This window comes from Castanea sativa, chromosome 10 (assembly GCF_040712315.1).
Source record: "Castanea sativa cultivar Marrone di Chiusa Pesio chromosome 10, ASM4071231v1".
NCBI classification, from domain to species: domain Eukaryota; kingdom Viridiplantae; phylum Streptophyta; class Magnoliopsida; order Fagales; family Fagaceae; genus Castanea; species Castanea sativa.
Genome location: NC_134022.1, coordinates 11,020,961 through 11,034,125, shown reverse-complemented (window position 1 = coordinate 11,034,125; position 13,165 = coordinate 11,020,961). Strand labels below are relative to the sequence as shown.

At 33.7% G+C, this 13,165-nt stretch overlaps 2 protein-coding genes across 2 annotated transcripts; one reads left to right on the top strand and one right to left on the bottom strand.

The window, feature by feature from the left end:
• Window positions 1-5,389: 5,389 nt before the first annotated feature.
• On the top strand, window positions 5,390-5,860 carry LOC142612021 (uncharacterized). Its single transcript, XM_075784153.1, has one exon. It carries the CDS (start codon window positions 5,390-5,392, stop codon window positions 5,858-5,860), a length of 471 nt encoding a protein of 156 aa, XP_075640268.1.
• A 1,823-nt stretch (window positions 5,861-7,683) lies between these two features.
• Window positions 7,684-12,948, bottom strand: LOC142614158 (phosphatidylinositol/phosphatidylcholine transfer protein SFH11). Its single transcript, XM_075786705.1, has 11 exons — window positions 11,989-12,948; window positions 11,703-11,802; window positions 11,303-11,569; window positions 11,095-11,172; window positions 9,823-9,924; window positions 9,670-9,719; window positions 9,419-9,527; window positions 9,226-9,300; window positions 8,200-8,259; window positions 8,061-8,102; window positions 7,684-7,971 (listed from the first exon to the last, which is right to left on the bottom strand). The coding sequence occupies exons 1-11, from the start codon at window positions 12,363-12,365 to the stop codon at window positions 7,921-7,923; spliced, it is 1,311 nt and encodes a 436-aa protein (XP_075642820.1). The 5' UTR covers window positions 12,366-12,948; the 3' UTR covers window positions 7,684-7,920.
• Between the last annotated feature and the right edge of the window lie 217 nt (window positions 12,949-13,165).

The window sequence follows — 13,165 nt, the reverse complement described above, 5'->3', positions numbered from 1 at the left end:
ATTTTTTCTTCAACAAATTAATATGTTGTATGCAAAGGTTCTATCAGTGGTTTTTGTTGTGTTCAACTCTATGGTGTTTATTTGAATTCTATTTGTACATGTTGGCTATGTATGGGCTGTGTTTGCAGATATATTATGCTGAGTATATTTTGAGTTATATCTATTGTTGTATTCTATTAATATTTTGCTGTGTTAAGAGCTAGTATTTTTGTAACAAAAAATTACTGTAGTATATATAGTCGAAATATATTAATTAGGACCTATCAACATATATTGTTTTGATTAGGAGTTGTCAAAACAATATAGGCAAATCTTATCTAAGCTAAAATTATAGAAAAGAAACTTATTGCTTATAAAGAGTAGATTAAGTAATGGTTTTAGTAAAAAGAAAATAAGACTTGGCTACTAGGTAACAAGTAATTTCTATCATTGTTGAAATTAGAGAGACTCAAATATAATCTAAAGATAACAAAACAAGAATAATGGTTGTTTACAAGGCCAGGAGGAACACATGCCCTTATGCCTTTTCTTCAAATTTGACAATTTATTTCTTCTCAAAATAAGCAAGTTCAACTTTAACTAATAACTAATAAGCACTTTGCTTCTGAAGCTCTTGTTCCCACTTCTTAGCCCGTGCATATGACTCCTACAAATCAAAAGAAATATATATTAATGAAAACCCTGAGTAAGAAGAGAACAAAATATTTAAACACAACCACATTACCACACACTCCACCCCCACAAAACCATATACAATCTTCAAAATCTTTCTTTCTTGAACTTGTGAAAACACATTTGCTCCATATGAGTTGTTGAAAATCAAAACGAAAAAAAAAAAAAAGCATATCGTTTAGCTCTATTTCATTTAGACTATCATTTGCTTATTGAGAAAAAGTTGCAAAGAAAAAAAATTTGATCTTTTGATCATATGCAACCAAATCATTAGAAAAACTCATCAGACAGCACGCATTAATTTTACATGCATATTTCTTATATATATATATATATATAGGCTTGTACATGAATGGAGAAAAAAACATACAGGGTTGGTGATATCGTAGACAATGATGGCAGCAGCACCACCTCTATAATACATTGGAGCCAAGTTATGGTACCTCTGTACTATTTGATCTTAGAGGTCAATGGCATAGTGTCTGTGCAACACTTGTAGGAAATTTCATATTTCATTGACGATTTAGTAATATTATGGTGCACTGAGATGCTCAAAAACAACCCAACCTCAGCGCATAAAAAGTTTGTTTATGATAGTTTATTAAGAAACAAACCAAGCTCATTCCTTTTCTGAAGTTTGATTGGTAAACATGCCAAATTCAAACATTTTTTTCTTTTTATGAACATATGGCTTGAAGATAAACATCAAAACTTGGGCTTGATATAAGCTCACTTGTGAGGCTTGTGGGTTTGATAGTTTAAAGACCCACAAAAATATCTTAATGTTCCGGTCCTAACTTACCAGGTACAGTGATCCTAATTTATTTACCAAATGCATGTGGTCCTTCAGGAAAAGAAAATGGTCCTTACTTCTTGTTACCCTTTCTCATTGATAGTGACAAAATTTTCAAGGGCTTTATCAGCATATATGGGATTGAGATTTTTAAGGTTTCTTTTAATACTTTTTTCCTATATTGTTTAGATTTTCTGAGATTTGCACATAATACTCCCCCAGTAATATTTGGCTTGTAATTAAATTTTAACTTAGATAAGAATTTCTCTTCATGGCTGTGTTAAGGGCTACTAATTGACTTCATACACCAACTATTTTAAGTTCCCTATTTAAAACGGGTGGATAAACAAGATGACATATCACGATATGCTAATTTCTTACAAGGGGATTCCAATTTTGTGGCACCATTTTTAAGTGGATCTCAAAATACTTCAATGTCCATCCAAGAGTCTTTACCGGAAGTTGAAATCGTCACCTCTAATTGAACAAAACGTGGTGGCAACTTCAATGTAGATGAGGACAACCTCCTCATCTCTACATGGCTTAACATTAGCATGAATGCTGTGCATGGTACTGACCAAAGGGCTAAAAAATTTTAGGAGAAAATTTAGCAATACTTTTGCAAAAACAATACTTATGAAACCACACGTTCTGCTTCCTCCCTATCAAGTTGATGGAGAACAATTAATAGGGAGACAAGTAAGGTTGTTGGGTTCATGGCTAAAGTTGAAGCCCGAAATCAAAGTGGTGTGACTGACCAAATGAAGGTATAAATTATATTGCACTAGTGTCACAATACTAATTTCTGAATAGTTTCAAGACACTAATTATTTTATTTTTATTTTTTTAAATTAGTTGGAAGATGCAAAGGCTCTATATAAAGCTTCATCAATCGGCAAAAAAAAAGTTTTTGCATTTGAACATTGTTGGGTTGTGTTGAAGAACCAACCAAAGTGGAGTTTGCCTAAGAAAAGATCAAAAGGGCTCCCTCAAACTCCAAGTTCAATTGATCAAGTTCGTAGTGATGATGATGACACAATGGTGGTAGAGAGACCAATTGGTAGAAAAACTGAAAAGGCCAAGTGAAAGAGAACAGATGGTGATAAGGGTTTTGAGGATTATTTGGCGAAAAAATTGCAATATATTCAGGAATCACATGAACAAGACAAGAGGCTCTTCGCATCAAGGCGGATAGGGTTGAAGTAGATGCACAAAGAGCTGATATTGAAAAGGAAAGACTTTGTCTTGAAACTATTAGGGAGGAGGGAAGAATAATGACCATAGATACAAATGGCATAAATGAAAAAGAAAGACTTTATTTTGAAAATCTTAATGGTCAAACCCTTGCAAGACAAAAATTAGAGTAAATAGTTGGATTTGACCAAAGGAAATGATGTCTTGTTGTAACCCTATTTTGATAGCAAATTATTTTAGGGTTGGGGTTCGACGTATGTAGATGATATTTTGTTTCGACCTTATTTTGGTAGTAGCTTATTTTAAGCATAGGTTTGGAACATGTAGATGAGGTATTGTTCCAACTTGATCAATTGGCAGTAGGTTGTGCCACTTATGTAATCACATCATTTTTGCTTATATGAAAAACTTATGTGCCACCTATGTAATATCTGCATGGCTTGATCATTTTTGTTTAAGTCTGTTTTAAGCTATTTAAGTGTGTTTAATTTTTCTAGTAGCTATTTATGCAACTGTTTAATACTGTTTATGTGGCTGTTTTGGCCGTTTTATGTCTGTATCAGTGGCAGAATTTATCAAATCTGTTCTGGGGCTATTTAAGTCTGTTTTAAGCTATTTAAGAGCAATGCTTTTATGAAGTACCTTCCCTGTACTAGACTAATTTCATTACACTTACAATGAAGTAAAATAAAATTAAAGGAAAATTTCTTTTTCATATTTCATTCTAGTCTTGTTATTTTTCTTTTTGTTTGCTTTGACCTGTAAGTTTCCTATGAAACATGGAGACTGGACTTTTGGAAGATGAGTGGAACAATTAATTAGATCTCTTGCACTTAAATCTCAAACAAAGTTTGCACCAAGATCTACTTTTCATTGGCCTTTCACAAACTTGTTACAATTTCCATCCCTAAATTGGGTTGTAGTAATTTATTTTGCACTGCTGTGGAATTTTATTCTTACAATAGTCTCCGTCACATTGTATTTTTTTGTATACAATGGGTGAATTTGTGTAGGTATGATAATGTTGTGAATTTTATCATACATTGCAAATATTTTGATCATCCCTTGAAGAATGAGAATTCATTTCAAAACAAAAATTTTAAGCTAAATGTCTTGTCTTCTGAAAATGTTATCATTGTAGCTAAAGAATTTAGGGACTTAAAATCTCAAATTTAGGGACTTCATTAACTAAATTGGTGAGGCAAGCATCCGCCTTAGCAGTTAATATTTGCTGTGGCATTGGCATATGGCCTATAGCATAACTCTCTCAATAGAAAAAATGTGTTATGCAACAAGAAGTACTCTGCTATATGGTTGCGTGGAAAGTCTGGTATATCTTTGGGCAACATTGCAGATTTAGTGGTAGCATTTCTTTCTTCACATCTTTATTTAAAACTTTGTGGAATAAGCTTAAGAAAGCAGAACACTCCCAAAATAATGGACAAACAAAATGTGATGGTAACTTACTTTATTAGGACAAGAAATATTACTCTTCAGTCAATTGCAAATCTGGGTCACCTTTAGGAAACATTGCAACTCGATTGTTCTTTAAATAATATATATATATATATATATTTTTTTTTTTTCCTTTAAACTCTTTGTCATACTGATTTCTTATGTAATACACTCCTTGCTTGTATGATGGACAATATGTAAATAAATTTCATCTTGTAAATGACTAAAGCTTCTAGATGTTTGTGTAAATCAAGGATGCATAATGTTTTTTACTGTCTTAACATTCTTGTAGGCCATATATAGAGAAGCCATGAAAGGCAAGTATTTGGATGCTCTTTTTGTGATGAATCATACATCAGTATGTAAAGTTTATATAATAAAATATGTAGGCATTCTATTCCTAAGTCTTAACATCAATCTTTTATAAAAACTGTATTATATAGGAACATAGACTGTATATTTTATAAGTTGCTATATTGTCAGTTTTATGTTCTCTAAATCCTTATTAATTATTTTCCTGTTCAATATTAATGATAATTTCCTAACACTATTGTCTTCAAGGTTGTCTCTACGGGTCGCTCTCTTTTTCACAAATTGTTTTTTGACAACTCAGATGAGGATGAGATAATAAGACAAGTTCTTAAGGGTTCAACATCACAACGTAAACATCATCGGTATATCAAATGTGATCGTTTGGCAGGCCATAAAATACTTTATCTCGACTACTTTGCCGACACACCAGTATATCCTCCTAATTTGTTTCGGAGGAGATTTCGAATGAGTAGGTCTCTTTTTATCCGTATTCAATCTAAGGTAGAAATTTATGAACCGTACTTTATCCAAAAAAGGGATAATACCCAAAGACTCGATTTATCTTCTCTTCAAAAGATAACATTTGCACTTAGGATGCTTGCGTATGGAGCTACAGCTGATTTTATGGATGAGTATGTGCGGATTGGAGAATCCACTGTAATAGAAAGTCTGAAAAAAATTTGTTAAAGCGGTGATTGATATTTTCTCCAAGGAATACTTGAGGTCCCCAAATAACAAAGATGTGGATTTTCAAGGATTGTCTAGCTGCATGGAAAGGTCAGTACTCTAGTCACATTCGTGAGCCAACCATTGTTTTGGAAGCAGTGGCATTATTTGATCTTTGAATATGACATGCATTTTTTGGGTTACTTGAGTCAAATAATAATATTAATTTATTAAAGCGGTCTCCTATATTTTCTGAACTCAAACAAGGACATGCTCATGTAATTAATTACTCAATCAATGGCCATGAGTATTCAATGGGATATTACCTTTGCCGATGGCATTTATCCGAAATGGTCAACATTTTTTAAAACAATTCCATCTCCACGAGGACAAAAAAGAAAATCATTACCAAAAGCCCAAAAGGCGAATAGAAAGGATGTAGAGCGTGCATTTGGAGTGCTTCAAGCAAAATTCGCAATTGCGCATGGACCTGCAAGATTTTTCTATAGTGAAATGTTCCAAGACATCATGAAAACGTGCATAATTCTTCATAACATGATTGTTGAGGATGTGCGAGATGTAAATGAAGCGGTGGAATTAGATTATGAGCAAATTGATGACAATCCTACTACACAACTGTCACGGGAGCACACAAACGAATTTACGGAGTTCATTGAAACCCATCAATGTATTCGAGACCAAGAAATTTATTCTCAACTCCAATCAGACTTCATTGAGCATTTATGGCAATTACAAGGGGAGTTATAGGAACTTAAGTGTCTGATTTATGCATGTGGGGTTTTATTGTAATTTGATATATGTACGAGTCTTCTAAAGACAACATTGATAGTTATGTATGTGGATTGCATCTATATATGTATGTGGATTTTTTTTTTTTTTTTTTTTGACTCAAAGATAGAATGTATGTGGATTTTTAAAGTTGGCAAGTTGAGTACATTGATATTTGTCAGGTTGCATGTCTATATATATGTGTGTGTGTGTGTGTGTATGTGTGTGTGAATTTTTTTTTTTATATATATATATACAAGATAGAATTTCTACTCTAACCTAATCTAAGTGTATATGTGTGTGAAGCTCCCTCCTAGAGACTTGAACCCCGCCCTTGCTCCTACACCCCACAAGCATTTATACATTGATATTTGGCAGGTTGCATGTATGTATGTGTGTGTGTGTGTGTGTGTGTGTGTGTGTGTGTGTGTGTATATGTATGTATGTATGTCTGTATGTGGATTTTTTAAGTTGACAAGTTGAATACATTGATATTTGGCAGGTTGCATTTATATGTGTGTATATGGATTTTTTTTTTTTTTTTTTTTTTTGAAGCAATGTATATGGATTTTTAAAGTTAGCAAGTTTGAGTAAATTGATATTTGGCAGATTCTTTCTTAAAAAAAAAAAAAACATAAATAAATTGGCAAGTTTTATATAGATGTGTGTGTGTGTGGATCATTAAAGTTTGCAAGTTGAATACATTATGCATCTATAAATATATATGTGGATTTTACATTGATATTTGGCAGGTTTGATAGACAATATATGTATGTGGATTTTTAAAGTTGGCAAGTTTGAGTACATTGATATTTGGTAGTTTCTTTCTAAAAAAAAAATTCGTGACCGTTGAAAATGTGGAGTGTGCCTATCCTATTGAAAATGTGACCGTTGGAATAGTGGTGGAATTTGAAAAAAAAAATGACTGTTGGAAAGAAACAATAAAGAAAGATTAAAAATTAATGTTTTAATAAAATGGTAAAATAATAGAGTTTTGAGATGTTAGATGTATTGTAAAATGGTATAATATAATTAATAAAACAACTTTTTGGGATGGTAAAATATGACAAAACTCAATCATTTTCTACATAAAATGTTAGAATCAATTGTTAGATTTTTCTTTTCTTGCTCCAACATGATTCAATTCTCTCATTGTTTTTTCCTCAAAAAAAAAAAACTCTCATTGTATTGTTGTACACATGGTTCTCCTAACCAATACAAGAAATAAACTATTTTGGGTTTCAATGATCGTGGCTTCTAAAAGTTTGCAATGAATAAGAAACAATTTTTTTTATTGGTTGGAGTACCACATGACTATTCACCCAATATATAGAATAATTTCTCGACCCACACACTCTTTCTTGTTCATACTATAGATAAAATTAGTAGAAAAAAGTAACCATCAGAGCCTTATCATAGCTTCCCTCAATCCAAATTTTATAAAAGCACTCATTGAAGTGAAGACACATTCTCGTTAAATTTTGACTCTATATACTATTTGATTATATTTTATTAGAAGAGCTTCGTAAAGTTTGAGCTCGTGTCTAGTAGATTTTATTTGATTTTCCACCAACTATAATGCTCTATCAATTGACTTGGTGTGGCATAACTTTACATGCCCAACAGTGCTGGACTACTGGTGGCCTTACTCATTTTCAAGAAGTTTGAAGCTTACATTCTCTCACCCAAAAGACGAGTCAACTGTAAATTCTGCGAGTTTGGGTAAAAAAATTATACTTGGATGCATTATAAAACTAAAAACTTTAAGTTCTACATATACAACAGGATAAAAAAAGACCATTTAGTTATATTTAACATTCGATAATAGACAACGAAAAAAGTATAGTTTAGTTATTTTACATCAACATTGCCATTTTAGCTCCAGCCATTTGCAAGTGCCTATAAACGTACTTGCACATGAGACATACCATTTGTTAAATTCAAATTCTGAGTGGTCACACCAATCTTCAATCTAGTCTAGAGAGAATGTGAAGGCAATTGACATAGTATCATTTTATTAGTTTTGTCATAGTCGAACATCACAAGTTCAATCTCAGCTCTTCTATAAGTTGTGAAAGTCCTTTCAAGACCTATGAGAAATAAGAATTAGTAAGTCTAACAAAAGATGATCTGATATAGATTGCTAGCAACACAATCCTTATACATCTTTGAGACTCACCATTTTGGTGTCCTCTATGGCAGTTTCCAGTTCCTCAATTTTCTGATGACATTAAAAAAGAAATAGAGAAAGAATCAACATAATTCTGCTCATGATTTCGGTTTTAGATAATAAATGTGCTAGTATTTGCATAACTCACTGTCTTTGCATTTCCAAGTGCAGCTTCCAATGCCTGGATTTTTTTTAACTCTTCTCGTCTCTGCATTGAGTTAAATTAAGTCTTAATTCTCAGTTCTCACAACCATAAGTAGAACAGAAGCGAGAGGAGGGGGGAAGCTGCTCCCGTGATAAACGGAAAACAACCTACTGAGTATGGCTATTTACTTGTTACATATGAATCTGCTTGCGATGCAGGTCAATTGACATTTTAGATTCTTTTTCGCTTTCTTCATATATTGAAAAGATTGAAAACATCATGACTATCGAATATCACACTTTTTTTTTTTTTTTAATAACTAGATGAAGTCAACAATTTAATTGAGCAAAAGACATTGCATTCATGAATCTCAAATAAATTATAAATAACAACCTGCTAGGAAGCAAGATCATTGGAATGCATAATGGAGCAAGACGGGGATTATATGCAATGTATTCTAGCATAGTGAAGTCCATATAAGCCTGATGCAAAATTGAAATCATGTATACCCTAAGAGGAGCCTTTAATAGTAGATTTTTTATCCCTGAAAAAAAAATATTATATGTAGTGTGTGTTTCAGAATATGACCAGGGCCAGTTTTTGAAGCCATTAAGCACAATGTGAGATATAGCCATATAGGAAAGTGGGTGTTAAGGCCCTGTAAAGCAAGACACTTTTTGATGATCTTTAAGCTATTTTATCAGATATTAGGCATATAATTCTTTAAGCTAATTTTAGGGAACTAAGATAGCACAGATTGAAGGATGATAGCTGCCATGATCTAACAACACTTTGTAATGTAAAAGAGACACCGTAACAAGGTCAAGGAATACAAATGATGCAGTGCAATTGTTCTTACACCCTTGGGCCTTCATTCAGGCGTTAATTGGTGTGTGTGTGTGTGTGTGTGTTGTTGGGGGGGGGGGGGGGGGGGGGGGGGGGGTGGGGGGCAGGGGTGGAACAAGAGGGGATAGTTGGGGTAAATCTTTGTTTATAATCTTAATATTATTTGAATATAAGGTTGCTTACTTGCTCGAAGGGATCTTCTGAAACTTCACCACCATTTTCTCCAATATCGGATACATCTTCTGCTGAAGAAACTGACTGTAAAAAATAAGTGAAACATTTATCTTAAGCAATTTAAGACGACACAGTAGCTCAAGGTCAAATATCCACAAAGGATAACTCTTTAAGAGGTCTTCCAGAGCTCTGAGAGGTTAACCTGAAGCATTTCCACGATCTCTGGATTGTTCCAGGGTCCTTTGTCACTAAACAGACAACCTCCATAGTCAGAACATGTGCAGTTCCCACCCAGAAAAGTTGGCAAGCTACTGCAGAATTGAATAACAGAACATAGTAAGCCAACATGAGCAAGTTATTTAGAGATATTCATATGCTGAAATATATACTGGCAATCAACCAACCATGTGCACTAATATTTCAAATTCATATAGGTGAGCACAGACATTTTACCTTGGATCAATAACTTCACGCAGTTTACTACCATAATCATATCCAAGCACCTGAAACATCACATAGTAAAAGTAAACACTGCAATCTTGAGAAGGAAACCAGAAGCAAAAGACTTCCTCTACCCAAAAAGGAGTTGACAAGAAAAGTTCTTACTTGAATTTTTGACATTGTTCGTGGTTCTAGAAAGGTCTTGATTACTTTCCACAGCATCCGAAACCCAGATCCAGCATTGATGATAAAGAGTTTATTTAAAGTCTGTGAGAATAACAATGAGCAAAATTTAGTATGATGTATAATTGCACACAAGCCACCATGTACATTCTCAGGCATCGGTTTGTCTATCCTCCTTAATGAAAATTATCAAATAAAGATTCATATAATTCTTCTCTGTAAGGTTACCCCCTCCTACCCTTTTTTTATTCCATCAAAAAATTATTTAGGCAGATAGAATATTGAAATGAGGATTTTTCTTTCTTCATTAACTTGTTTAACAATCTTCTAATTACTTCCCTGCTCAATTTTCTTACATATACTACACTTACAATTGTTTTATGTCTTTGTCTTTTTTTCAATGTCTCATAGTATAACTGATAAGGTATAATCACAACAGTCAATGATGTTCCCAAATAGTCCTAATACTGAATCTCACTGTGTCACAAACATAGTCTTATACCATACTTTATTTAAATTTTCTATAGTAGTATTTACTACTGAATTGAAGCTCATCCCATAAGCCACAAAACGTTGCACATTCATAGCACTTTCAGTATCACACAAACTCATTGATATAAAGCTGCATTGGACCATTGAGCACGTTTACTCATCCGGCTTCTTTATAGGTCACTCATGAATCAAGGTGTCTTTTTGGGGTCAGCACATAACTCCCCAACTTATTTGTTACAGTGACCATTAGTGGCTAAATGTTGGCTAAATGGCTAGTTCATTACCCACAATGATCAAGAAGGATGAAACAAAATAGCAATAACTGACAGCAGAGCAAATGCCAATTGCTGTACAATTAATTTGCATTTAAGGCTTAACAAGTGAATATAATTGTTTTTTAGTTATTGTCTTCTATTAAGTAAGTAGTTGCTTAACTTGTGCCTAATAGGTAGGGATATCTTTGCTCGGTCTCAGCATTCACAAGCATTGACTAGTCAATAGGTCCCCCACAGAGCATCAATCTTAGACTGGCATAGCACAAACATTCTACTCAACTATGCGCCTTAAGCCCAAGTTGTTAGGGTAGGCTACATGGTCCTTCCCAGAATTTATAGGCTCTACCTTCATAAGCCATGACTTAATTTTATATTTGACCAACAATCTACTTGAACCCTCTTCTTCTTCTTCTTCTTCTTTTAGGCTTGGAACTACTCTAAAAATTTAAGACAATGAGCATGACACAGTGAAATTTCATGCACTTACCTCTGGGTAGTAATTGCTATCAATCTTCATAATTTCTGTAAGAAGAAATCTTGCAGGCTTTGAGAAATTGGAAATTCCCTAAGCAAAAACAATATTAAAATAATTTAGCTGCTGCTATGAAATAGTCTTGAATTGATTGATCGCTAACCTTTGATCTTGAAGGATATAAACTCAAGTAAAAACTGAGAATATGAGAAGAAATGCTCACAACTCCATTCACATCCAAGATACTTGTGGTGGATGCTATATGTCTCTTAGCTGCAATTGAGCATGCAGGGTATCTCAAATTTAATGATTTCTCTTGTTCTGACACATGATACGTAATAAATCTTTCTATGGTAGTTACTTGCAGTAGGGAATTGAGGTTTACCATCCCAATCCTTTCAATGTATACTGGTCTACCACATCTATCAACCCCATGATATCCATGAGGATAGTGAATCTTTACCTTTGCATACTCCTCAAACTTAAATTCCTGCATCATTTTCCAGAAACTGAGAAACACGAATCTCAAAATAATAAATTTGCAATGGAAAACAAACTAAACATCACAATTTAAAAACCAAATTCCTAGTATATAAAATGGTAAGAGTTTGTCTGGATTGCACCTTGGAAATTTTATCAACCCCAAAACTTTCACGCCAGTTAAGATAATTCAGAAACTCATCCTTTGCTTTTGAAAGATCAAAATCTCTCATTCGTAGAAACCTGAAATCATAGGAAATCGCCATCATATGGTACAATTACCAATCCTAATATGCAGATTGAAACATAAGTCTCATACGCTATTCTTTAACAACACCGCCGCTGGCATGAAAAGCTCCTTCAACATGGGAAAATATGTATATAGTATCTACTATCTAGTAAGAATGTCACAATGAAAATCAAAATTACCGTAGAAGAGTGTGATAATCATTGGGCTTTTCCAGGAACTGACCATCAACAAAAAGCAATTTACGGAAAGCCTCAACAAGTTTCTCATCTTTTGGATCATGAACTCCTTCGAGTACCATTTGCAAGCTTTTAGTCTTTCTAATTTTCTTCAATGAGCCCCGAAACTTGAGCGGTTTAGAAATCATTGACATGAAGCCAGAATTTGAAGGCTTTTGATTTTCTTGAGGAGGGAGATGCCAATGGTTTTCAATAGGTGGATGGATAGTTTTAGTCCCGCCAGTCGTTGACTGGGATTTGTTTAAACTCGATGGTTCCTCACCATCTCTATTAACTCCGGATATAATTATCTCCCTAGATCTTTCCCTTGGTGTATTCATATAGGAACAACAAATGTGTCACCAGAAGAATACTAAATATGTCTTTTATGGTATGCAAGGCTATGATTTTCACTTAGTTGAAGTTATAGCATACAAAACAATTGAAGGGGAAGCTAAGAAATAGCAAAAACTCACAAATCATTTCAATATCATAAAAATGGAAGATTCTTGGAAACTCAAAACAATTTTCCAGGTAGATATGAGGATGGGAAAAAGAGATTTTTTTCGAGGATTGGAAATACATTGGAGCATGAAAACTGACAAAACTCAAGATTTCATGAACTTAGCTAAATCTCATTGATCAAATGGGGTAAACCTCATACAATTTAAATACTAAATGGGAAGAAATCAGCAACAAAATGGTAGAAAGATAGAAGAAATGGCTGAAAAGTATGAAGGTAACAAAGCAAATCCTCAGAGAAACAATGAGAATTGTTGGGGAATTGACCCTTTAGCTACAAAGACAATGGAAACCCGGTTGAGAATTCGAGAAAATAGTGCCAACATCGAAGTAAAGTGTGCACGAGTTGATGGAAAAAAAAAACCGAAGAAAACGAAGGCATTGTAAGCGAAAAAGCTCTGGGATAGTACAAAGCACGAGGAGAGGACAGAATATTGGAACAGAGCATGGAAGAATAAGAAGGAGGAGAAGGAAAGGAAAGACAGAAGCAACGTTGGTGAAGAACAGAAGGAATCATGGAATGCCATGCTAAATTTGTTCGCATTTTTTGGTAAGTTTTGGATTCCATGGAATTGCGTAAAGGCAAGCCAACTCTTTTTTCACGAAAACAAAGTAGTTC